The sequence below is a fragment of the Acomys russatus genome, chromosome 3 (assembly GCF_903995435.1).
Source record: "Acomys russatus chromosome 3, mAcoRus1.1, whole genome shotgun sequence".
Classification (NCBI taxonomy): Eukaryota; Metazoa; Chordata; class Mammalia; order Rodentia; family Muridae; genus Acomys; species Acomys russatus.
The window spans coordinates 388,360-415,955 of record NC_067139.1 but is presented as its reverse complement, the minus strand read 5'-3'; the positions used below and the strand labels follow the sequence as shown (position 1 = coordinate 415,955).

Sequence of the window (27,596 nt, the reverse complement as noted above, 5' to 3'; positions counted from 1 at the left end):
GGTCTGCTACCGGGGCCCCACAAGGAATGTTCCAGAGCACATGTATACCTAGAGATGGGAAAGAAGAGGCAGGGAAAGGGACCAAAGGTGACAGGTAGAGGGTTAGGGGCATGCAAACAAGGAAACCAGGCAGTACACTCATCAGCACAGGTCATCCCGGGCTCTAAGTCTACGTGACAGCTTCCCACTTACATGGAGGCCTCATGCCAGGTGGAGTCCGGCTACCCTCCAGCTCCTGACCATCACGGTCCACACACCAGCAGTAGCCAGTGCTATGATGGCACTGAGTGGGTACGTAGTGCCCATACTCATCACACTGGGGTACAAACACCCCCAGCAGCACGGGCCGCTGTGTATCTGCCGCCCCTGTTGCTCCAAGTATGTGCTCTCGTTCCAGTTGACACCGGGTTTTCCCCACCTCTGTCAGGGACAAGCAAAGCAGAGTGTCAGTCAAGCCAAACATGGTACACCCAAATGCCAGTTGTCTAATTTGGACCACAAAGGTGGCTTGTCATCATGAGCTTTTTATTCATTTTTCTTTTCAAATTTAAGACATCATTATGAGAGCCAGGGATGTAGCTTGCATAGCAGACAGCAAGCCCTGAATTCAGAAGTTCAAGATGATCTTCAGCCCTGAATTCATGACTAACTTGACCTTGTCTCAAAAAAAAAAAGGGGGGGGGGCAGGCGGACCGCTGTGAGTTCAAGGTCAGCCTGGTCTACAAAGTGAGTCCAGGACAGCGAAGGCTACACAGAGAAACCCTGTCTCAAAAAACAAAAACCAAACAAAAAAACCCATAATGACTTATGACTTAAAAAAACAAACAAAAATTACACCATGCCATGTGTGGTGGCACATGCCTTAAATCTCAATACTTGGGATGCAGAAACAGATATATCTAGGTAATTTCAAGGCCAGATGGTCTACATAGTCATATCCTCTTTTTGTTGTTTTGTTTTGTTATTCGAGACAGGGTTTCTCTGTGTAGCCTGGGCTATCCTAGACTTGCTTTGTAGACCAGGCTGGCCTTGAAATCACAGTGATCTGCCTGCCTCTGCTTCCTAAGTGCTGAGATTACAGGTGTGCACCATCACACTCATCCTCTTTTTAAAAACTCATTTATACCTGCAGATTTTCTCTCCTGCACAATTCTTTTAAATTTTAAAAAGTTAAGGCAAGGCAGAAGTAAAATAAAATGAGATACTTTTAAATGAGTAATTCAGTGGTGTTTGGCATATTCACAGTGATGACTAGCTGTATTTATATCTGAACCATTTTCATCATTCTAAAAGGAAACCTCATGCCCAGAGAGCAGATGCTGCCGTGTCTCCTTCCTTTTCCACTGAGAGTTCCCAATCTCCATCCTTCCTGTGGACTTTCTCACGTTGTATATTTTATACAAATGGACCCTGCATCTTCCTCCTCTTAACAGATCTTCCAGGCCCATCTTCACTGTGATACCCATCAATCCTTCCTTCCCTTCCATCGCTGAGTAATACTGCATTGTACAGAAAAGCCACATATTGTTGTTCAACCATGTTTCCACTGGTGGACAGCCCTGGGCTTTGTTCTAAGGCATTTTGAGTTTATTTTAAATTCTTCTTTTTCCTTCTCAAGCTTCATGTGATTTACAGGAATCCAAGCCAAAGACTTTAAAGACCAAAGACTGTGAAACCCTTGCCAGCCTCTGAGTGCTTCCCCCTAGGAAAGGCCCATCTATATCTGCCATGAAATCTGGACTCTAACTCTAGGGCTCACGTGCTACATGCTTAGGAAGCTAGGTTATGGGGTAAGCCTGCAATCTCAGCACTTGTTGGGTGCAAATACAGCAGGATTAGAAGTTCAGGAACACTCTGTCTCACACAAAACATAACAAAACTTGACACAGAATAAACAACTCTACATGTGCAGAGTTGCAGCTGGTCTCACATTCTCTGGAGTCTGGCCACCGTGGGGGCCAGTAGAGGGGCCACCTCTGAAGCTTGAATCACACAAAGACATTGTTGAGAAGTCGTAGCCGGGTCAACCCCTCGGGACTGTGATGGGGCATTGATCTCCCACAGGAAGACTTCTCACAACCCCTCTCCTCATGCTGGGTTCCACGTTTTGGGTGAGCTCCCAGGCCTTCCAGGTGGTCTCCAAGGTAGCCTAAGACCAGAGATTCTGGGGTCCCATGACCTAAAGTTGTTCTCTGTCTCCTAACAGACTCAGGCTCTCCAAGGATAGACCCTGGTTCTTTTCTGCCTTTGCTGAGAATATGCATCTGGGGTGCCCACACAACCATCCCTCTTCAAGCCTGCCCTCAGGGAACCATAGCCAGAGGCATAGAGCAAGGAGACACCCAGAAGAGCTTCTCTCCACTGGGCAGGAGAACAGAAGAGAGCACAGGTATACACTCTGGCCTGTTAGGGTGCCTGGGGGATTCTGACTAAACAGCTCTGGGCTTGGCCAGCTTTCTGGCTTTGTGTACCAATATCGCCTGTCACAGCTACCCAACTCTGTGATGGCAGGGTGAGAGAATTCATGCCTGTTACATAAATTAATGGACAATAAAACTTTATTTACAAGCCGGTATGGTGCCTGGCACTGGGGAGGCAGAGGCGGGCAGCTCTCTGTAAGTTTCCAGCCAGCCTGATTTACAAAGAGAGTTCCAGGACAGCCAGGGTTATTACACAGAGAATTCTTTTTTTTTTTTTTTATTTTTTTAATTTTTTATTTTTGGTTTTCCGAGACAGGGTTTCTCTGTGTAGTCTTGGCTGTCCTGGACTCAGTTTGTAGACCAGGCTAGCCTCGAACTCACAGGCCTGCCTCTGCCTCCCAAGTGCTGGGATTAAAGGTGTGCGCCACCACCGCCCAGCTTTACACAGAGAATTCTTGTCTCCAGAAAAACAAGCAATGAACCCAAACAAAACAATAACACTTTATTTACAAATAAGCAGCAGCCAGAAGTTGGCCTATGGAGATAGCCCCTGCCAATCCTGGCTCTAGGACACTGTTCCTTATATTATGGGGAAGTCAACCACATGAGAGTTTCTCCACGTGACATATGGTGACAAGGCCGTCATCATTTCAGCATGTATTTAGCTTACTGAGTCCCAAGCCAAATATACCCATCTCAGTTCTCTATAATCATCAGCCTTTGGTATTGTTACAGCTGGGAACAAGAAGACAACACACGTGGGTGGAACCTTACGATGGTCATTTGTGACCTAGCTTAGACAAGGCAGACTTGGTGACTTCAATATGCAGCTAAGGACAGTTAAAGCGTCTCATCTGTGTGGCCAGTTCTCATATTGGCTGAGATAACACAATTGTTCCCTTGCCTAGAAACAGTTAATATGCCAGAAAAGTGTTTGTTGAATCTGGCAAGAAAAAAGCTGTGTGAGCATCTCTTTTGTCCCTGAGGATAATGAAAAAAATAAAATAAATAAGTACAACACTTGATGCAGGAAGAGCCAAACAAAGATATGAATAAGCCATCTGGTTAGAATCAAAATGTTGTGTTTTGTTTTCTATTGGATAGAAAACTTACTTGCTTTCTCAAAACCTTAGACTTGTTGAGGGCTTTCGAGTTTCCCTACGGGCTGTGTCCATTGCACATACATGTCTCCTAGTGCCCATTTATATGTTTATGTATGTCTAGGTGAGTGCACAGCATATGTGAGGGTGCCCTCAGGGGCAAAGGAGGGCATCCTATGCCCTGGTTCTGGAATGGCATGTGGTCTTGAACCATGGTTGGCATGTGGGTGCTGGAACCGGAACCTGGGTCCTCTGTAAGAGCAGGACATGCCCTTAACTACTGACTCATCTCTCCAGTTTCCATCTAATGCCTATTATGATAAGAATTAGGTTTTTACACCAAAGGAGGGGGACCCTAAAGTTCAAGGGACTCCCCCAGGGTCACAGGACTAGAAGTGACTTGCCACTGGAGTCTATCTCTAGACCCTGCACATTTTGGCCTTGAGTTTTTGCACCCACCTTCCCAGCAGTCAGGCCAGCTGGCACACAGTGGACATGCTAATATCAATGGTGACCCTGAGGGCTAATCTTTCTCGTCAGTGTGCCTGGATTTGGAGTCACCTAGGAGACACAGCTGTGGGCATGCCTGTGAGGGGGTTTCCAGAGAGGACTAACCGGTGACATGACACCTGCCCTGGATGTAAGCGACACCAAGAGGTAGGTTCCTGAACTGAGTAAAGAGGATAAAGAGAGCTGAGGAACTGCAGTCACCTCTCTCTGTTTCCTACTGCAGACTGGAAGTGACTAGCTGCTTTCCATTTACTGATGCAGGTAGGCTGGCTGACCAATGAACCCTGAGGATCCACCTGTCTCTCTGCCTCCCCAGCACTAATAGTTCAAGCTTGTACATACCCAGTTTCTAAAAGCAAGTTCTAGAGACTGAACTCAAGTCCTCTTTTTTGCATTTTATCAGTTCCTATGGCCCTAGCCCCCAAGCAGAACATGTGAGAGAGAGGGTTATTTCATCTTATGTAGCACTCAGCTGAAAAGGACTATGAAACTTTTAAAAGTAGCCTGAATGTATAATGATAGGAAATTTCAATCTGGGGTCAGGAAATAGAACTTGAAGAATGTTTATAAAAGACTATGTCCTCATAGGCTTCCAGAGATAAATCCTTAGCTTGGCAAACAGGCATCAGGGGTGGCCAAGGGTACCAGGATTAACTCCCTACAGGATTTTTTATCAAGGGCCTGGTAGATGGGGTAGGGACAAAATGGTCAAGAAGACACATTTTAGGGGGCTTTATTTCTGGTTGGTAAAATGATTATCAGACAAGCTATTTCTTCCGGCTGGCTCAGCTGGGAGAAGACATGTGTTCCCTGGATATATGTGAGAGGATGCAGGAAGTCGGGGGTGGCTTTTCTTGACATGGCGGCACAGGAAATGAGGAGGCAGCCCATTGTGATCTCTGGATTTGCATTCTACTCCTTCTCCTGGTCACATCTGTGACACTGCCAAACGAATGGCCATTGCAGCTTTGGGGTGGGTAGGAAGTGCCAAGCCACTCTGGCAGAGGACAGGCAGCCATGGGAAGACTGTGGTTCCTGAGAGGGAAGTGATGTGCAGAGGTGCCACTCACTCAGTTGCTTCCTACACAGGCTGAGCTCCTTGTAGGGAGCAGCAGCTCCCACTGGCTGCACAGATGCTAGTACGACCACGACACACATCTGTGAACATAGCAATGTGAGTGCCGTGAGTGGTGCTTTGGGACATCATTAGCTGTTGAGAGAGACATCTGCCCAGCATGACCATGCTTCCCAGAGAGTGTTGGGGTACACTGTGTGAAGGTGGGTCTCTGTATATTCAATTGATAATTCTGTACCCACAGAGAGCTATGGCCCATCACCCATCTGAGGTGAACAGGCATGACCAGGAGCAGAGAGTAAAGAACTAGCCATGTGGCGGGTTGTGGGCTAAAGAAGCCAGGTTAAGTTAGATGAGTTAACTGAGAGTCAGCCGAGCTAAAACACTCAAGCTTTAAATTAGTAAGTCTGTGTCATTATTTTTTATTGTAAGCCTAGCCTTTAATGGCTGAGCCATCTCTCCAGGCCACATTTGGTTTTTGTTTTTGTTTTGTTTTTGTTTTTGTTTTTTGTTTTTCCAAGACAAGGTTTCTCTATGTTATCTTGGCCATCCTGGACTCTCTTTATAGACCTAACTGGCCTCGAACTCATAGCAATCTGCCTGCCTCTGCCTCCCAAGTGCTGGGATTAAAGGCATGCACCACCACGCCCAACACTCGTGTCATTATTTAAACCACTGGTGGGTCTAAGAAAGCCTGGCTATAGAAAAGAATATAATGTCGCCAGCATGGTCCCCACCCTGGGGTCCCTGGCAACTTCCTAAGAATACCAATTACAATAATAACATTAGATACCTACTTGTGAAGCTTCAAGTCCCTGCCCAGCATGATGCCAAGGATGCCAAACAGGAAGGAAGCTCAGGCAGGGGCAATGAGCAAGCAATAAAAAAAGAGAAGACAATGAGGGGAAAACAGAAAAAGGCACTAAACACCCAGAGAAAGCAAATGGCCTCCAGTCTCTGTGCTATTGCTGTTGCCACTGTGGGAAATGACACTACAAATTTTTAACCCTGGGGATTCTTAGACCACTCACTTATCTACTTCATTTGAATTATAAACACTCAATGGAAGCTGCCCTGTGCTGAGTGTCACAGAAGGCCTTAGAGCATATAGGTGGGAGGCAAGATGAGAATATTTCTCAGGGAGTTTGGGGAGGTGGGAGGGAGTGGTTGTCATGGAAACAAAGAAGGGGAGCAGCTTATCCATTTCCATCAAGGGTACAGCTGACTGGTCAGACTGACAAACCTGTGGCTTGGTGCAGTAGCTGACTGACCAAAGACCAGAGGACTCTGGATATGACTAGAAGAGCTGGAACAGAAAAGCAAGAGTGTCAGGGAACTTGGTCAACATGGCACCCTGGAGTCATGGCTAACTTTAGGAAAAGAAAGGCTGGAAGAGCCGCAAGGCTCTGCAATGATGGCACACATTGGTTGGAGGGCCACAGGCATCAAGTTTGAAGAAGTTTCCAAGTTGCTGAAGGGCCTGGTTGCAAATGAGGGGTGTGATGGTTGGTACTGTCAAGCGGACAGAATCTAGACTAACCTAGAAGACTCACACCTGTGGGCACATCTGTAAGGTTGTTGCTAGGTTGGGCTAACTAGATGAAAAAACCCATCCTAAACTTGGGCAGCACTCCTCTCCCATGGGTGGGGATCCTTGACTGAAAGGGAAAAGGGAGAAAGCAGTTGAGTTGAGCACTAGCTTTCCTCCCTCCCTCCCCCTCTCTCCTTCTCTCTCTCTCTCTCTCTCTCTCTCTCTCTCTCTCTCTCTCTCTCTCCTTCCTGGCTGGACATGCAATGTGACCACCCTCCTTCAAGCTCCCACTCCCATGACAGGACAAAATAAACTCTTCCTCCCTTGAGGTGCCTTCGTCAGGCAATTTGTCACAACCACGATAGGCACAGTCATGATTGCCTGTGAGGAAATGTGACGATAGGCACAATACTATCTCCTCTCTGATTGTCCCTGTCCTTCATGGCCAACTGCAATGGCTTGGTTTTAGGCTTCCCTTGGATTTCCTAACCACAATGCTCTCTGTTCCCAGTCACTACTAAGTGTCACAAGTAGTTCCAGTTCCAGTGTGGTGATGTTGTTCATGGACCGATTTCAATGGAAGCCATCAACAAGTTATCTTTCTAAGCACTTGTGTGCTTAATCATCTGTGGTACACAGTGATACATCCCTGGAGCGATTCAGAAACCCTGAGCTGTGCTGTCATGCTTGCCAAAGGCAGAGACTGTCTGTCAGAAGGAAAGTGAGATTAACTGTGTCCAGTGATGCTGATAAGGTAGAATTGAGATATACCCAAGGAAGTGCATTATGGACCATTCAAGAATGACTTCAAGAGTAGTTTGAGTAGGGTGTTGGAGGTGGAGGTGCCTACGTTGTTGAGAGTGAGTGGGAGACTCTGAGGAGGAGGAAGTAGCCTCACTCTAGAATCTTCATTACAGTATAAAATCTAAAGCTGAAACCTGACAGCTAATCTTGGTTATCAACCTGACATACCTGGAAAGAGGAAGCCTCAAGTGGAGCCCTGTGTCCATCAGACTGGTCTGTGCACACATCTGTGGGGGCATCTTCTTATTGTCAATTGTTGTAAGAATATCCAGCCCACTATGGGGGAGCGGGTGCCATGCCTAGGCATGTGGGTCTGGGTTGAGCAAGCCAGTGGGAGCAAACCTGTAAGCATGCTCCCTCCTGGTCTCTGCTTCAGCCCCTGCTTTTGAGCTTCTGCCCTGGCTTCCTTCAATGATGAACTTGTAACCCTTTCCTCCCCAAGTTGCTTTTGGAAAGAATTGTTTCACTGCAGCAATGGGAACACACTTCAAAGAAACAACGTACCCTACAAGGTTTGAACACAATCATGTGAGGTCACAGCATCAATGATCACAAGCCAGGCTGGTAGCCAAGTCCCAGTGGGAAAAAAGCAAAGGGAAGCGACAAGCTTTCTGGGAACAGATGGATCCCATGAACTGAACAGGCATCCTACCAGGCTCAGCCAGCAGATTTAAGCCAGGGTGGGGAGTGCTGAGGGTGTGGGGGAGGGGATGGGGGATAGGATTAGGGGGACAGGGTGGAGGAGGGGATCAGGGGGACTGGGTGGGGGAGGGGATTGGGGATGAGCTTGAAGCTCTGGTTCTTAGGAATTCTGAGGTGATCAGCCTGAGGAGAAAGTGGCTGGAGACAGAGTCAAAGTTAGGCACCATGGAGACACTGGGGACACTGGAAAGGGAAGGCCCAGGAGTGAGGGAAGGGAAGGGAGCCAGGAGACCTCAAAAGCAAGGCAAATACTTTCAAACATTTCCCCCGCCAAAGAACAGAAGAGAGTTCTGTCCACCAAGCCTTTCCCCTTCCAGAAGTTGGGGAAACCAAAGGTCACACAAAATGAGAATTAGAAGACTGTGGATGGCAGACTCCCTGCAAAGTCACTTAAGAACAGGACAGACAGTGCACAGGGTGCCAGCAGGACAGTCAGGAGATGCCAAGCTGGAGACAGGCAGGACAGAGAGAACAATAATGAATCCTAACTGGGCAAAGTTCACGAGGCAGCAGGATTCTGAGAAGAAATTAAAAGAAAACATCATTTCAAAAATGAAAGCTGAGCCAGGCCTGTAGCCCCAGCTACTTGGGAGGGTGAGGCAGAACAGTGGCAAAGTGAAGGCCTGCCTGGGCTCACAGTGAGGTTGTTAGCCAGACACAGTCTCAAAACCACAAGAGAGTGAAATGGCTTGGTAGGTAAAGGCGCATGCCACCAAGTTCAGTGATCTAAGTTCGAATCCAAAGGGTGGGAAAAGAGAGCTGACTCCCACAAGTTGTCCTCTGATCTCACCAATGATGTGGTGTGCATGCATGGACAGACACACAAAATGAAGAAATATGTTTTTTGTTTACTTGTTTTGTTGTAGAGATATGCCCAGTGGTAGCATGCTTGCCTAGCACAAGTGAGGTCCCAGCCTCAATTCCCAACAAGGAAAATGAGGAGGAAGAAGGAAGAGGAGAAAAAGACACATTGCAGGGGAGGAAACTTGAGGAGGCAGGCCTGGAGACAGTAGGGGATGCTGGATTGCTAGTCCCTTCTTCTTCTTGTTTCTTAGCCACCATGAGGTTACATTTTCCTCTAGCTTGAATTTCCCACTATGAAGCTGTGTGTCACCCCAGACTTAAAGACAAACAGTAAGCCGGGAGCCAGAAGTTACCTTCCTTCTTAAACTGTCTCTGTCAGACAGTTTATCACAGAACAAAAAGAGCAACTAATGCATCTGACAACCCAAGAATGTGGAAATAGGCCCTCGCACAGTAGATTTTCCAGCCGTGCATCTTGGCCTTTCCAACCCTCAGAGCTATGATAAATGAGCTTCCACTGTTTATAAGCCACATAGTCCACAGCGCTCTGCTGCGGCCGGCTGGGCAGAGCCCGGCACTCCACGTAACACAGCCCCATGCTCAAGCTCCTCTCTTAGGAGACAGGTAACTTCTGCTCTAAGTTTACTGTTCGTTTCCAGGTACGCTCTCCAGTTTTCTTACATACATTTATTTTCATGCCAGTTTATATTTTATATAAACAGGGTCTCTCTCTCCTCTCTCTCTCCTCTCTCTCTCCCTCTCTCTCTCACACCCACACACACACACACACTCTATGTTTATGTGTGTGTGTGTGTGTGTGTGTGTGTGTGTGTGTGTATATATATATATATATATATATATATATATATATATATATCTTGTTATAATTTATTTCAACATTATACTCTGAGATTTATCTGTTGTCCCAGTCCATTTGTCCTTCCTGCGGCCTGTCATTTCATAGGACAATTTACGTTGTGTCCATTCTTCTTGTTGCTACATATTCAGATTGTTTTCTCATAACAAATGATACATAAACATTCCTGTACATTTCTAATACATGCCCTCTTTGGTATATAACCAAATGTTGGATTTCTTCTGAAAACAATATTAAATAAACAAACAATCTTTGCAATATTATTAATATTATCAATTTCCCATCTTTGCATAGCAGACTACAGGTCTAGATCTGTTTCTGTTTAGTAAACAGAGCCTTAAAGACAGGGCAAGGAGTCAGACTTTAAAAAAAAGGAAACAAAAACTCAAACATCTGTTTCTCTTTGAACTGGAGATATGAAACCATCCCACAGAAATAATGAATGCTGGTTGTTTTAACAGTAGCTGCAATGCCTCACTCAACTCAAGTGGCCAGGACTACTTCTCTGTCCTGCTCATCCAATCTGTGGGCAGAGCTATAGCCACAAACCAAAATTTCAGAAACAGAATGTGGCCCTGCTTCTCCTTTGGCAGTAATTATTTTTTTCATTTTTTAAAATGTGTGTGTGAGAGAGCATGTATGTATGTGCATGCACACTCATGTGCACATATACACAAATGCCCATGCGAGAGAACACACGTGGAAGACAACTTGTGAGAGTCAATTCTCTCTTCCCACCACATGCCTTTTGGGGATCAAACTCAGGTTGTCAGGGCTGGGGCATCCAGCATCTTTACCTGCTAAGCCACGTCATGGCACTCAGCTTTGCTCATTCTCCCCACTGTGAGCTATTGCCTCACCCCAGCCCAAAGCAACAACATCAACAGACAATAGTCCAAAATCATGAGCCAAAACAAAATGGCCCTTCTTCAGCTTGATTGTCTTGGATATTTTGTTCCCACAATTGAAAACTGACACTGTGTATGCCTAGTAGGTTCTGCTCAGCCAGCAGCCTTCTGTGATCATTTGGTCAAAAGCATTTGCTGAGAACCTTACCAGGTCCTAGTCTCAATCCAGGCCTGGCTTGGGGCCTCCAAGTACCTATATGCCAGGGAGGGTCCCAAGTCTCAGGTAAGCAGCAACTCCCAAAGCTGCACATTCAGGTGAGGTGACAGGTGATGCAGAACATCCCATGCTTAGTTGGGTCCTTCATCCCATCTCCCTATCACACATTCCATTCCCTAACACTCCCAGGCTGCTACTGATTTATGTCAATGTGACTGGGCCATGGGATGCCTGTTTCTGGATGGCATTATTTAGTTAAATACTGACTACATTGTTCTTCTTAGCCTCATCCAATCACATAAAAGCCTGAGCAGACACAGCAAAACCTGTTCCTCTTCTGAATGAAAGAGAACTCTTGTCCAGACATGGTGATGCACAACTTTAATCCTAGCACTCTGGAGACAGAGCTTGCCAGCCTAGTTTACATAGTAAATTCCATGCTAGCCAGGGCTAAAGACCCTACCTAGGAGACAGGGAGGGAGAGAGGGAGAGAGAGAGAGATTGTTTCTGTCTGTCACCTCCAAAGCAGAGATCATTCATCTCCTGTGTGTTTTTTTAAAAGATTTATTATACACACACACACACACACACACACACACACACACACACAATGTTGTGTCTGCATATACAACTGCAAACCAGAAGAGGGCACCAGATCTTATTATAGACGGTTGTGAGCCACATGTGGTTGTTGGGAATTGAACTTAGAACCTCTGGAAGAGCAGTCAGTGCTCTTAACCACCTCTGAGCCATCTCTCCAGCCAGTCTCCTGTGTTTTTCATCAAACCTAACATAAGGCTTTTCTGAGTCCCAAGCCTACTAGCCTCTGAATTGGAACTCCACCATAGGTGTTCCTGATCCACAGGTTCTACATACGAACTAAACTGGTTATTGAGTTTCTTAGGTTCTCTGTTTGCTGAAAACAGATAGTGTGGATTGACAGTTGTTAAAATTCAATTTCTTTCTTCTTTTGTTTTGTTGTTGTTTGAGGTGTGATTTCTCTGTGTAGCTTTGGGTGTCCTGGAACTCACTCTGTAGACCAGGCTGGCCACCTGCCTCTACCTCTTAAGTACTGGAATTAAAGCCAGTCACCACCACTGCTCGGCTATGATTCGATTTCTTATAAAGCATGTTGTGCATGTGTATGCGTGTGCATACATATATTCTCTTGGTTCTGTTTCTCTAGAGTGCCCCAGTAAATAAAGCCCGATGCCCAGTTTTTATCTTAGGCTGCTGGCTCCAGTACCTAGGAATCAAGGCAATCCAAAATTCTAGCATAGCTTTGGGCCCCATGAAGTATTCCCTAAAATTTTGTCCTGCGTGTTTCTGTTTTACTAAAGGCTGTGGCCTGACTTTCCACTTGCAGAACTCTGAGAACTTTCCACGGACCACTTCCTCACATCCCCTTCTCCCCCAGGCCATCAGCTGCTAACACCCCATCTTACCTGCAGGCACACATCGGAATCAGCTTCTAGCACCCATCTTACCTGCAGGCACACATCGGAAGCCATCCCCCTGATAACCAGGTTTGCACTGGCAGGTGAAGGATCCTGGTGTGTTGTAGCAGATGGCATCAGGGTGACATCGGCTGGGCTGGCATTCATCCACGTCTGCAAAACAGCCACAGGCCCCGAGACCATGAGATGGTTTCCAGAGTGTGTGGCTGATACAATAATTTAATCCATGCACTCAAGTCTATGAGAATCTGCCTTTAATTAGAGACAGGGACTTTAAACTCACTAAAGGTTCATCCTTACGACACTCACACCCCAACTCCTCAAGCACACTGACAAATGTGACGATAATGTTTTCAGGAAGCATCGAACTTGCAAAAGGGAAAAATGTGCACTGTCAGATGTTCCCCACTTATTGAAACCAGGAGCTTCTAGAACTCCTGAGTGTTTAGAGAAGAGAAAAATCACATGGGCGACAACAGAGAGACAGTCTCTGGAATCTTTGCTGAACTTATGTTCAGTGTAATGTTGCATAATTTGTTCCTCTGTTAATTGCTATTGTAAGTCCCCTGGCAGCTAACAACAAGCTTATCCCAAGCCTGGAAAAGTTCTGTGATGTCACTTCTTCTCTGGCTTCAAAATGGGAACTTCGCTTCTTGTGCAGGCAAGAGCAAGCCCACTGCATACAAAGATGGATGTTAAGCTCTACACAAGCAAGGTCTGTTTGTGTTTCCAAAAAACAAGCAATCTTCCACCATGAGGTCGGGGAAGCCAAGTAGGTCCCAAATGAGGGCAACTCTCCAGTTGCTGGCAAGATAAAAAAGGCCACCCACCCTCTTGCCTAATGGAGCAAGCAGGACACATCTTCTTTACATATAGGGTGTGCTGGTGACTAGCATGCAGTAAGTGTCACCCAGGCCACCCTTTCAGGGTACACAGGGAAACTCAGAGCCACCACATACCTTGGCAGGCTCTGCCATCTCCAGAGAAGCCAGGCAGACAGGAGCAGGTGTAGGAGGAGCCGCCCATATAGATGCACTGGGCCCGCTGGGGGATGTCACAGTTGTGGAAACCAGTTTCACAGTAGTTGATGGGCCGCTGGTCCACAGAAGCTTAAGAACAAGGAAATTAACACAGACCTTTGGAAGAAAAGTCTCAGAGCAGGTAGGTACCCTTCCAAGCTCTCTGAACGCCAGTGACTTGGCTCAGTGGGGATCTGAGAAGGGGACAGTGTCTGGATGCCACCTGGGTCCAGATCATACCTACCATTCTATATTGACTGAACTTGGGGTTCCATGCTCCTGAAGTGTCCTACCAATGAGCTGCCTTTCCAGTCCAGGCAAGCCTAGAATTTACTCTGTAGGCCAAGCAAGTCTTGACCTGTGATCCCCACCCCACGCCACCCCCAGCCTCTCAAGTAGCTGAAATGACAGGCCAGCACCCCCAGACTGGCTTGGGTTTGAGCAATGGAATTCATCGTTCAAACATCTTAGGCATAATTTTTTATCTATTTGATCTATAGACAAATGGAAGGCTGGAGGCCATGGGAAAGGACAAAGATTGGCCTGTGACTCTCCCTAGGAAGCTCCTTGAGGCACCTCCAAGGGCTCCAGAGGCTGTAAGAAGTGATCATGTCTAACTAGCGCATTTTGAAGACGGAAAGCTAGGGCCTGGGAGGGTAAGTGTCTTGCTGAGGATTGATGTCCAAGAGAAGACGTCATCACAGCCACTGTTCCAGCCCTGCTCTCAGGTGAGTGTGGCCTTAGAGAATGGGCAGACCCAGGCCAACCTGACTCCTCCACATAGGCCCCACGTTAGACCTCAGTGAAATCTAATTCTTCATAGGCCAACACCGTACTCGAGCCAACCAGGGATGTCAATGGTATTGCACTAAAAGCTAACTTTAGAACCTCTCCCGACTCAGAACTCATGGGGAAAAAGTCAGGCCAAGAAAACTGGCATTCTCTGCTAGGATGAAAAAAACAAAACAAAACAAAAAACAACAACAACAAAAAACCCCCCTAGTTTCAACACAGCGAACTAAAAATCTGAGCTCAGTGCAACAAAGAGGTCTGGCCTCCTGGGTGCACAGATGTTTGGGTCACACTCAAACTATGAGAACTGTCTGTTCCCTTCTGCCCTAGAGACACCGCCTCATCCAGATCTTGGCTCCTTATCCAAGCTCTTAGATGGAGTAAAGGGAACACAGGCATGCTAGACACAGCAAAGTACCAGGGAGCCCATGCAGACAGGACAGTGGCTGGTACAGTTTGTTTCTGTTTTGATTCAGGCAGACACATATGTTCCACTCAACATGTTAGCCTGTAGATCTGGGAATCTCCAAAATTCTTTGCGCTTCAATTCTTGGAATTTGGGCTGATATAGGGTGGGGAGAACGCTTGCTGAGCATGCATGAGGCCATGGTTTCCATCACCAGTACTGAATAAACTGGCCATGATGAGGGCTAAAGCAATGGCTCAGAGGTTAAGAGCACTGACTGTTCTTCCGGAGGTCCTGAGTTCAATTCCCAACAACTACATGGTGGCTCACAACCATCTATAATGTGATCTGATGCCCTCTTCTGGCCTGCTAGCTCACATGCAGGCAGAACACTATATAAATAGTACTAGTAGTAGTAGTAATAGTAATAATAATAATAATAATAATAATAATAATAATAATAATAATAACAACAACAACAACAACAACTGGGCATGGTGGTGTTTGCCTGGGAGCACAGTATTCTGGAGGGTAGAGATGAAAAGATATGAACTTTAATGTCACTCTTGATGACACAGTGCGTTTGAGGCCAGCCTATGATACATGAAACCCTGTCTCAAAAAAAAAAAAAAAAAAAAAAAAATGTCATGGAAACAATATGCCAATGTGAGGTGAAAGGTAACATTCAAAAAATTTTAATCTTCCTTATCAACATCAATCAAGAGCATAGTTAGCCTAATGACTTAATAAAATTAATGTACTTTAGTAAGTCTAAAACGTTATGCTTCTGCTTGTGATTACTGAGTTAAAACTATAAATGGAGTGGTGCCAATGAGATTTCCTTTCTGACATAGCTCAGGTAGAATTCAATCCACGGCTGCTGATGACACGGAGAATGAAGGCTAACACCTTCAATAACCACTGAATGTATGCTGAAAATCAGCCAAGCAGAGCGCTTACAGTGGGTGAAAGGATGTGTCGCTAATGTACGCTAATGTGCATATTACAAGAACATGCTTGCTCCTGGCAGCTGTGACCAGCTAAGCAGGAAGAGGGCAGGGCTGCTTCTTATTCCCCTTAAAGCTGACCCCTCGCCGTCCGCAGATACTGGTATCCGCCTCCCCACCAGGATCAAAACCCACAACTGTGCCTTTCTCACAGAGCAAGGCACCCCAAGATAATTTCTGGCAGAACTTACCCACACATGTTCCCCTGTCTGAAAAATGGTAGCCTTCCATGCACTCACAGCGAAAGGTTCCTGGGTGATTGTTGCAGATTGCATGGTTCCCGCAGCGAGAAGGCTGCTCTGAACACTCATCGATATCTGCAGCAATTGTTGATAAAAAGGCAGTTTTTAAACTTCATGGAACACAACCAGACACACAGCATTTTCCTCAGAGAAGACATCTATTTAAAGATGCATGTTTCTATATGCCCAAATATAAATAATATAAATATTATAATATATAAATATAAATAATATAAAATAGAGATTGGGTTGGTTTTTTTTTTCCCTTTACATAACTTAGAGTGCAACCCTCAGTTTATTTTTTTTTAAGTGATGTATGTGTGCTTCCTTCTGAGTAAGTTACCAAGGGGACACACATCCAAACAAGAACACACTGGATTGGCAAAAACACATTGGAAGGACACAGGGGACTGCTCTTGCAGAGGCTCTGGGTTTGGTTCCCAGAGTAAAAGTGAGTAAATCTTTAAAACAAAGTACATTCTACAGACTATAAAGAAAAACTGGCCAATTTATGGCCAATTGAGATTTTTTTTTTCTGAGACAAGGTTTCTCTGTGTAGCCTTGGCTGGCCTGGACTTGCTTTGTAGACCAGGCTAGCCTCAAACTCACAGCCTGCCTCTCTGCCTCCTCAAGTGCTGGGATTAAAGGCATGCACCATCATGTCCTGCTAGAATGGTGGCTTTTCATGTGACAGCACTATAGCCACCATCATGGGTAATGAGGAACAAAAACATGCTTTGGGGGTTGAACAGACCTAGGTGAAAAAATCCTGCCTCCCTTTGTTATTGACTTGTGCTGTCCGGGCAGGTTAACTACCCAGCCTCAGTTTCCCCATTAGTAAGTAAATATTATAACGCATTGGTACATTCTTTTGAGAATTGGAGAAAATGGAAGTGGGCTAAGGGAGCACGCAGCACGCTCAAGACATGTAGCCGTGATTATAATCATTATACACCTATTCTATACCCTAGTGCATTCTGGGAACATAACTCTCAAATGGCCACCAGACAAGTCTGGCCATGGCTTGTCTATGAATAACAGTGGTATAGATTGGTTGGCTCAGAGGAGAAACAGTGCCGACTCCTCTTTATTCTATCTGTCCAATGACAGTTTGAAATGTGGACACACAACGTACTTCCTCACTGGCCCCATACTCAGAGAGTCCACAATCTTTCCTGAGATAGGTGCACAAAGGGTTTTATAGTGGCTAGGGATAGTCAACCCTCTCCTCTTTCAAATTCCCTAGTAAAAGCTGTTCAGACCCAGAAAGCAAAGCATCCTAGGCCCCCTTTGACAGACAGCTTACCTGATACCCTCCTTTGTTGGTTAAAGGAAAAAAAAAAAAGGTCTGCTACTTCCTGGACAATGTTGCATAAAAGCATTTTGCAGCATCAGCCTCATTTGCCCTGTAGTCTGCCCTATACCTTCACAGAACCAGGGTACAGAAGAGCGTGGGCTGGAGCTGGGGTTGGGATGGGGAGAGGGGGTCACATAAGCCCATCTGCTAGCTGCGGGCCCCACAGTCTCTTGTGCCTACCACCTGCTCCCAGGACTCTCTCGACAGGTGGCTGGGCCCCTATGCTGGGCTGCCGTCTGCAGGCTCGGAGCCAACAGAGCAGCAGAGCAGAGCAGCAGTTTCCCATCTAAAAGCCAGGGCTAAGTCACAGAGGGAACACGTCCAAGCCCCTTCCTTGACGGGAGCATTTACAGAGAGGGAAGATGTGTTGTGCAAGAGCTGCAGAGGCCCCAGCAGCCCAACAGGACCTGGGCGTAATGGGGTCAGAGAGGACTGCTCCACCCCATCAGTCTGTAAGGAGAAGCCAGGCTGGATGCAGCTGTTTCTTTAGGGACAAGACCCTCCCAATGTCCCCACTAAGATCCTATGGTCTTTACCATTTCCTTGGGTGTGATTTAAATCTCTTCTGTTAACTGAGTCCAAGTCCTTAACTCTTTCTTTCATAGACCGTGTAATCTGGTAACTATGGCAACTATCTGTTAGCACCCCATAACATCTGCTTGAAGAGGAGTTTTCAAACTCTGGTCAACTTCCTTTCTGAAAACCCCTTTTTAGCTGAATAGGAAAACCATGGATTATTTCTTTTATTTAAGCAAAACAATTTTTTTTTGAAACCAGGTATCTTCATGTAGCCCAGGCTGGTCTCAACCTCACTCACTTCCACTTCTGGGTGCTGGGATCACAGGTTTGTTCCATGGACTACTTTTATAAAGTATTGCTGTTGTTGTGTGTGTGTGTGAATGAATAAGGGTGTACACATGGTACATGCATGTGGAGGTCAGAGGACAACTTTGGGGAGTCATTTGAGGCAGGGTCTCCCTGCTGTTCCTGCTGTTCCATATGCTCTGGCTTAGCTTGCCCTCGATCTTCCTGGTGGTCCCTCTCTCTGCCCAGCACCTTGCTGTTTGGAGTGTTGGGAGCACAGGTGAATGCCCCTCACATCCAGCTTTTGACTGTCAGACTTGTACGGCAGCCAGCTCACCAGTCCTAGATCAATCCCTGGTGATTGATCTCCACAGTGACTGGTTTTGGTACATTTTCAATGACTCAGGGTCTCTGCAATTTATTTCTTTTATAAATACCTAGCCCTTTGAGTAGACATGTGGAATGCTTTCTAGAGACCTAAAAATTGCTCACTGAGGTATTAACTGATATTGTTACCCTGGATTACAATGTGAGGGGTATATGGTCCCATTGTGCTGTGAATTCCAGGTGAAATACTGAACTTGAGATTCTCCCCCCAAAAAATTCTCGTCCACATTACATAAGAAGCACACTGGGAGACAGCTAAATGCAGCCTTGCTTTGCCTGTCACAGGTCATCGTATCCCACCACAGATTTGAACCACAGACGTTCACCCTAGCTCCCTCTCAGGAACCTTCCCAGGTTAAAACAACACACAAATCCAGATGCTTAATGCAGTTTCCTATCAAAAGCCTCACGTCCTGATGCATCAGTATCAAGGCTTTTCTGGTAACTCAGAACAATAAGAACCCTGACTCAGGACATTGCCACATTCCACCAGATAATATTCCAGGACAATGACTGACCAAGGACAAAAGCAATTGCATGCACGGCCACCCATCTTCCTGAACAAGCTGGCCAAGGACTTCCAGGGACAGTGACAGAGTGCATAAAGCATGGGGGTGGGTGGAGAGGGGGCATCTCTGTGTCTCTTAAGAGGAACACTCTCTGGGACAAGCTCAGACACCAGCTGCAGCGTGAGAAGGTCACGATGAACATCGGCAGACATGTATCGACATGTGATGGGTAATACTGATGGTCAGCTAGACTGGGCCTAGAATCACCTAGGAGACCAGTCTCAGGGCATGTCTGTGAGGGATTTTCTAGATTAGACTGACTGAGATGGAAAGACTTATTCTAACTATACACAGTACAATCCTGTTGGCTGGAGTCCTGGACTGAATAAAAAGGAGAAAGTTCAGTGAGAACCAGTATTCATCTCTCTGCTTACTGACGCCGAAGTGACCAGCCAGCCGCCTCTTGCTCCAGCTGCCATGCCTCCCCTGCCATGATAGATTACACCTTGAAACTGTGAGCCAAAAGTAAAACCTTTCCTTCCTTAAGTTATTTTTATCAGGTCTTTTGTCACAGCAACAAGAAGGGCGACTAATAAGCCATGCTCCATCAATATGTAGGTGGCTGATAACATCATACAGATTGAGAAGGCAAGGAAACCTAAAGGAATCCCTCATCCCCAACTATCATCTTCATGGCAGGGCTCTACTCACATAAAATAACGTCCATGGCTCACATTAATGAGCCTCAGTTTCTATTAAAGGAAAAGCAATAGAAACATCAAATGCAGACAGCGTTATAGAGAAACTGGGGCTTGGGAGCTAAAGACGCCAGCAGAGCATTTGCCATGCAAGCATGAGGACTTGAGTGTCATCCCTAGAACCCACACAGACAGCAGAGTTTTGAGGCATATGCTTGCAGTCCCAGCCCGGGAAAGCAGGGGCAGGATTCCAGGGCTTGTAGTGCAAGTGGTAAGCTCCAGGCCAGTAAGAGACCCTGGCTGAAAGGAAACAGACAGAGTTCCTAACCTGAAATGCCCTCTGGCATCCATACACATGCAGTAACCCGCATGTGTGTGCGTTTATACAAAAAATTATGGAGAAAATTGAAACTATTATACACTGTGGGGTGAAATATAAAATGGCGTGGCTATTATAGAGCCCAGCATGAAGGGTCCTCCAAAAACTGAGAATGATCCCCCCAGACTTACTTTGGGGGCTATGCAAAAACAAAACAAAATGAAAACTGAAAGCAGGAACTTCAACAGAAGCCCTGTTCATCTCACTCTTGTCTGCAATAGTCAAAAGGTAGATACGGTGTATTCACTCACAAGGGACTGCCAGCAGGTTCTATAAAGCATAGCTGGCCGTACCTTCTGAAGGAAGGAAGGAAGGAATAGTACTCAACCTTCAAAGGAAAACAAGACATTCCATCACCTGCCATGCCATGGATAAATCTGGAAGTGAGATTTGCATACACAATCTTGAATCTTCAGCAAAATAAGCCAGTGATGAAAAGATAAATGCTGTGATTCCACATATATAAGGTTCTAAAATGAATAGATTCATAGACACAACATTGAACCGTAGGAGGCAGGAGTTGGAGATGAGGGTGTGCAATGGTGTACTGGGTGCTGTAGTCTAATAAATAGTTTGTTATGTAAGATGAAAAGGGTCCTATCAAAGGATGATTGTGATGACATCACAACAAGTGTAAATGTGTTGAATGTCATTGAACTGCACATGAAACTAGTTTAAAACAAACAGCCAGGCAGTGTGCACCTATAATCCCACCACTTGGTAGGCAGAAGCTAGGAGGTTTTTTGAGTTTGAAGGCAGCCTGGGATTCTCAAGAAGACCCTATTTAAAAACAAAACAAGGCATTTTGTTCTGTTGTTGAGAAACCTGTAAGGGTTGATGATGAAAGCGGCAGAATCCCCTGATGTTACCAAGGAGACAGCAAGTGGGTAGCATGCACAATCCAGGCACAGCATGCTTATATGTCACACATTCAGCACATTCATTCTTGTGACATATACCCAGCTTCCCGCTTTACGGAACTTAGAGGCTCCCTCCCAGCCTGATATCCCAGACCCCCACACATCAGACCCCAAAGCGGTACCATAGCAGGTCTGCCCATCTCCTCGGAAGCCAACGGAGCATTCACAAGTGAACTGTGTTCCAGGGCCAGGGCGGCAGGCTGCATTGCTGTCACATCCATGAGTGCCGATGTAGCATGGATTCTGAAGAGCATCAGGGGAGCCATCTGTGAAGGGAGAGACAGTGTTTGTGGGGAACGGTCATTTCTAAGACCTCTGAGCTCATAGTAAGAGCTACTCTGTTCCAGTTATAAACTACCTTTTCCAGTAAGACTATTGGTAAGATCAGATAAAGGCCAGCTGCCCCCGAGGCCACCCTGTTCCGGGAACAGCAGTCCCGGGGGCTGTTTGCTTGACTAACCAGACCCTTTACAACTTCTCTCTTTCTGGAATTTTTCCTCCTTCTGTGGTTAGTGCAGTTGTAAAAGTAGATAACTGTTGGAGCATTTTACAGTTGGGTATCCATAGCAACCTTGTTTATGCAAATACCCTTGCCCCAGTAACCCCATAAAAGCTCTGAGGATTTTTAATAAATGAGACTTGATCAGAAACTTGTCTTGTCTCCATTTCTCGCACCCCTCCTTGTCCCCTCTCCCCTTGTTTCTAGCGTCTCCTGCTGACTGTCCTGTGGGGTCAGGACAAATGTTCAAGAACCTTCCAGAATCCCTCCTGCCACAGGATGTAAGCCATTACCACAAGACAGCAGAGTAAGTGAGACCAAGGTCTTGCATCTTGCATTTACAGTGGGACTACCAAGCTCTATCCTTCTGACCCCTCTTTGTTTCTACAAATAGATTTGCTGACAAACCACACTCATTTGTCAGACTGTAGCAGAAATGAGATGCCTATGACTGGCTAAGACCAGAAGATAGATAGATAGATAGATAGATAGATAGATAGATAGATAGATAGATAGATAGATAGATAGAAAGAAAATAGATGATAGATAGGTGTATGATGGATAGATAGATGATAGATAGACAAACTGACAGACAATTTTTTTAATGAGAAACGTTCCCCATAGGCTCATATGTTTGGACACATGATTTCCAACTGAACACTTTTTGAGTTGTGAAACCTTTGGGAGGTGGACCCTTGTGGGATGAAGCATGTTACTGGGGAAGGACCTGAGAGTTTACAGCCTGGTCCTGCAGATGTAATCGCTCAGCTTCCTGCTCCAGGCCCTTGCTGCCATGCCTCCCCACTATTATGGATCACTCCTCTGGAACCCTAAGATAAAATTAACTCTTTCTTTCGTAAGTTGATTCTGGTCCTGGTGTTTTTTCACAGAAACAGAAAAGCAATTAATAAATATACACTGTAGACTACTATTTAACCATGAAAAGAAATGGCATTCTTTGAATCTGACTTCATAGGAGAGCCTGGAAATCATTATGTTGAGCAAAAAATGTCATAAATCAGACGCAGAGAGACAAAATACTGCCAAGTCTTACGTGTGAGAACTAACAATGTTGATTTTACAGAAGGAGCAAGAATGACAGCTACCTGAGGCAGGGAAGGGCGGGGGGGGGGCTGGAGAGAAGGCGAGAGGGGGGTCCAAGGGTACAGTTGGATGGACCGAATAAGAAATATGGTCTAATGCTTTACAGCACAGTGGGCTAAGGTTGACAACAATTAATTACACATGTCGAAATGGCTAATAGAAAGGACTCTGAGTGTTCTCAACACTGACACATGGTGTGTCTTTGGAGATGGACATGCCCATTGCCCACCTAATCACTGCACACTGAATACACCTACTGAAATTGGTTAGTTCATGTCACACAATATGAACAATTATTAATGTTCTTTAAAAAGTAAAAATAAGCCAGCCTAGTCTACAAAACAAGTCCAGGACAGCCAAGGCTTCACAGAGAAACCCTGTCTCTCTCTCACACACACACAGACACACACACAAAGTAAAAATAAGTATTTTTAAAAAAATGTTCTCACCAGGCGTGGTGGCACACGCCTTTAATCCCAGCACCTAGGAGGCAGAGGCAGGCAGATCTCTGTGAGTTCGAGGCCAGTCTAGTCTACAAAGCGAGTCCAGGACACCCAAGGCTACACAGAGAAACCCTGTCTCGAAAAAACCAAAACCAAAACAAAAAAACTTCAGAGTCAGAAGTAGCCTTTGGCTGGTTGGCTCTGTGAGGGAACTCATCAGGGTAGCACTCTGCCCTGATAGCCCAGACACCCCCAGGAATAGCCTTTGGTTGAAAGAACAAAGGCAGATCTGTTTGCCAAGAGCCACTGATGACCACACACTTTTTTTCTCTTTCACAGGATGTCTGACCATCATTTTCTTCTTCTATAGACAGAGAGTAAAGAGACCAAAAGCCCTAATCCAAGAAGCGGAGATTTGGTGGGTATGAGTATAGGGTCATGTGCAGGCCTGCACGCACGCTTCACTCTCCTTACCCCTCACAGGCCCGATGGAATTGCTGAGGGCATAGCGCAAGATCCTCTCCTCCTGGTTGTACAGGACAAATACGCTGTCCACAGAGAGCTGCTGGGTGCTGGGCAGGGCTGGCCTGGAGTTATCATGGTCACACTCCTGGAAGGTGATGGTCTGTCGCCACTGGTAAACATGGGTGTGTGCGGGTGCAGCACCATCTCGGTCAGGCTCAGTCACCGTGTACTCCCGGGTGGAAGAAGAAGTGATCACTGACGTGTGAGAGAAAGACAGATTTGAGGAGCTTCATCACAGACTTTGAGGGCATCAGTAGGGGTTCCTGCCCACAATGAAATCAGATGACAGGCCTGCTGGAGCAACTTAAATAAGAGAATTTATGTGTGCTTGGATTCCTGCTGCCTTCTCCTCTCCTGTACCATCAGTGGTGGCACTCATGGTGGTACCTGAGTGAGCTCTGACAGCAGGGGCAGCTGCTCGGGAGGTGAACCAGGACTCACTCCTCCCACCATGTGCCACCTGAGGTGGTAACCACCAACCCGGTACCAGGTGCTTTTTGCCTCAGCTTCTCTTTCAGAAGGAGCTGGGGTGGGAATCTGATGAGATCACCTGTATACATTACAGGGACTCAAGTGGCATTTGAACTGGTTTCCATAGAATCAATAGTGGCTGCTCCTTTAGACTAAATAGTTCTGTGGCATTAAAGACACAGTTTGGCATGTTTTGTGGCAGCCAATTTTGGAAAAATGATCAAGAGCGAACCTCAGCCAAGGAGAGAGGAGATAGCCTCTCTACCCAGAGCAGGGTCAGTATTAGCCCAGGCAACAAAGCCCACCACTTCCCCTTTGTTTTTTGGTTTGTTTGTTGCTGTTTTAAGTATAAAGGACTTTTTATCTCTGAGTTCTGCTGCAGCCTGCTCCATATAAGAAGCATGAAAGCCAGGGGCTAAATAAAAGATCAGTGTCTGCTGTCTCCCATGCAGCTCCCATGTGCTGGCTGCCAGCAGGCAGTCTAGGGACCTCGGCTCTGTTGCTCCTTTCTTCCACAGGTTCTCAGCCCCACAGAAGGAGAAGGAGATGGAGTTGCAGAGCCCTGGCCATGGGTACCACCTTCCTGGATGATGCTTTAACTACAGCAGTATTAAAAGCTTATCGTGTTTCACTCTCCATCTGTTTCTAGGAATTGAGTTTCAGAAAAGAGTCAGAAAGTTAGGTCCGATAATGCAGACCTGTCATCCCAGCTACTTGGGAAGCTGAGGCAGGAGGACTGCAAGCTCAAAGCTTGCTTGTGCCACAGAATGAGCTCAGTCAGTCTAGGCAACCAACAATGCGTAATGAGATACTTGTTAGGGTTCAAATCTGGGACAAAGGAGTGAGGTACCTATTTCATACCAAAGCAGACAATGGCCTACAGGTTCTCCCAGCATCCTTTTTCTCCAGGCTGACACCCTGCCTTCTACCCTGAACTCTCCAGCCCAAAAGCTGAGCTGCCCTTCCTCAGCTGCCCTTCCCTATATAACCCAACCATTTTGGTTACCCGCTCTCTTTGTACCTTTGGGCCTCCTGGCTGCTACACTTGCTTCTCCTCTCTTCTCTCTCCCTCCCCACCTCCTCACACTGCACAGCTGTCTGTCATGTCCACTCTGGACTGTTCTAGAAGTCCCTGCCTCTGGCTATGCTGTCCCACATATCTATAATAAACTTTCTCCTCCACCATACCTAGGGACAGTCATGTCCTCTCCTTCCCTTTTTAATTTCTTTTTTTTTTTCATTCAATACTAATTTTTTTATAAACTAAAACTTTATAAAAACAAAAAGAGAAGCTGAAGGTGTAGCTCAGTGGTAGGTCATTTATTTGTCTAGTATGCACAAGGCCTGGGTTTCCATTCCCACTACTGCAAGAGACAGAAATGTGGGTAAGAGTTTGGGATGTAAGCTCAGCATGGCAGTGTTTGCTTCAGGAATCAGTTCAGCCCCCAGCAGCATAAACAAACACACAAATGGAAATGTGGCCAAGATTCACAATGCAAAATGTCATTTCAATGCAGCATGAGGAAGGGGAGACTAGTGTAACATACATTTCTGACAATACGAGGACCACCCAGTAGATTGGGGACAGAATCCTTGGAAAAGCCTTTCAAAGCCACTTAATGACACTAGTAAAAAATTCATGATTTAACTGGAAGGTAAAGTTATAACAATGCAGTATAGTTGATTTAAATGAAAATGGCGTGCCAAAGATTCCATACTGGTTTTTCTATGTTAAATATGCAGAAGCCAGATGTGGTGGCTCAGACCTGTAATCCCAGTACATGGGAGAAAGAGGCAGGAGGATGGCTTTCAGCTGGAGACAAGTTTTGCCTACAGAGCTTTAAAAATAATCCTGATGTTTTAAATAGTTATGATGGGTCATGTAAGAAAATGCCATTGTTCTTGGGAAATAAATATCTTAAGTGCTTAAAGGAATGACCTTTCAACAGTTAGGGAGAAAAAGGTGTGTGTGTGTGTGTGTGTGTGTGTGTGTGTGTGTGTGTGTGTGTGTGTGTGTGTTCCAATGCTAGGAACTAGCCAAGCTGAGTTAAGTAGCAGAGAAAACTTCTTGCCATTCTTTTCAACTGCAAACAGATGCCAAAAAGAGAGTAAGTGTAAAAACTACAAATAAATAAAATATAATAAAATCTTAAATTATATATTGGGGATCTATGACATAAATACAGACGGTATACACTAGGGAAAAGGTTACAAAAATATATTTAAAATCTAAGAATTATATATAGGCTTATTTCTTGAGGTTCCTTTTTGTCGTTTTGTTTCCTTTTTTCTTTTTAAAGACAAGGTCTCATGTAGCCCAGGATAGGCTTAAACTCACTGTGTACCTGAGGATGACCTTAAATTTCTAACTTTCTGACTACACTTCAAAAATGCTAGGGTTTACAGGCATATGCCACCTGACCTGGGTTATGTTATGCCAGTGATCAAATTCAGGGAATTCATACACTCACTGTATGCGGGCAAGCCTTCAACCAGCACAGCTGCACCTCACCCCATTTTCTGGGTGTTAGTTTTGGGTTTTTATTTGTTTTTTCAAGACAGGGTTTCTCTGTGTTGCCCTGGCTGTCCTGGACCTTGCTCTGTACACCAAACTGGCCTTGAACTCATAGAGATCTGCCTATCTCTGCCTCCTGAGTGCTGGGATTAAAGGTGTATGCCACCATGGTTTTTGTTACATAGTTCGAGCTGGCCTGGAGCTATAGCAATCCTTCTGTCAGCTTCCCAGGGCAAGGATGAGTGATGTGTTTCAACACATCTTTTTTTCCTGTTTTGCACTAAAATTCTCTTCAAGTGTATCTTCTGTCTGTACTTAGGAGAAAGGGATTAAAATAAAGCATAGCCTTCTGCGCTTCCCTTTGCAGACCCCAGGAGACCACTCGAGGCCGTGACAGGCGGCCCTGGGCTCCCAGCCTCAGACTCACCTGAGCTGGAGTAGTGGTACAGCTCTGTGTAGGGCTCAATGCGCACCGAGGAGCCGTAGGCGATGTGCGGCACTCGGCCATCCAGCTCCGTGTTGATGGTCAGGTGTCCGTGTTCGTCGATACCACTGAACTGCTGCTTCAGGACCAGCTTGCCTGGGTGCCCCAAGAAAGTCACCTCGGCTTGGCGGGTAAACTCACCCCCTGGAAAGCAAGACAGGCCTATCACCCTACCTTCTGGCAAGTACACCCTCCTGCTGGCCCCAGGTTCAAGAAGTTGAGAGACAAGGCAGAGAATTCTTCTGCCCTGGCTTGTCGAACTAAGCCAGACTCAGAACTACAAATAATATTGTGTGGTACTTCTCCTATGCAAAAATCTAGATTTAAATTTACATGTTCAGTGTTATATATTGAAGAACATTATGTAGTTGTAGAGTATGAGAGGGGAAGAAAAGATATAAAGGGAAGAGGGAAGGAGATAAGAGATGGCAATGGGACACATGTGACATGAAACAGAAGATGAGCGTAACTGGTGGGAGGAAGGGTAGAGAGAGAGGAAACAGATCTAGTGGGCAGGAGGCAGTGTTAATGTACCCAGCCCAGGACAATGGGTGCAGGTCCTGGAAATGATAGATTCTGTGCTGGCTAGTTTTATTCAACTTGGCACAAGCTAGAGTTACTGAAGAGGAAGGAGCCTCAACTGGGAAAATGCCTCAATAAAATCAGGCCTTAGGCAGGCCTATAGGGTAT

At 45.9% G+C, this 27,596-nt stretch overlaps 1 protein-coding gene across 2 annotated transcripts in view; it reads right to left on the bottom strand.

Annotated features, from left to right (window-relative positions):
• Nid1 (nidogen 1) overlaps positions 1–27,596 on the bottom strand; it is a 76,961-nt gene that overhangs the window by 12,829 nt on the left and 36,536 nt on the right. For both annotated transcript variants that reach the window (XM_051167817.1, XM_051167807.1), the window contains 7 exons: positions 26,850–27,050; positions 23,386–23,631; positions 20,988–21,131; positions 15,761–15,886; positions 13,305–13,454; positions 12,376–12,498; positions 193–420 (listed from right to left, as the gene is read on the bottom strand). In XM_051167817.1, coding sequence (XP_051023774.1) covers positions 193–420; positions 12,376–12,498; positions 13,305–13,454; positions 15,761–15,886; positions 20,988–21,131; positions 23,386–23,631; positions 26,850–27,050 — 1,218 coding nt within the window. The remainder of the gene's footprint in view (positions 1–192; positions 421–12,375; positions 12,499–13,304; positions 13,455–15,760; positions 15,887–20,987; positions 21,132–23,385; positions 23,632–26,849; positions 27,051–27,596) is intronic.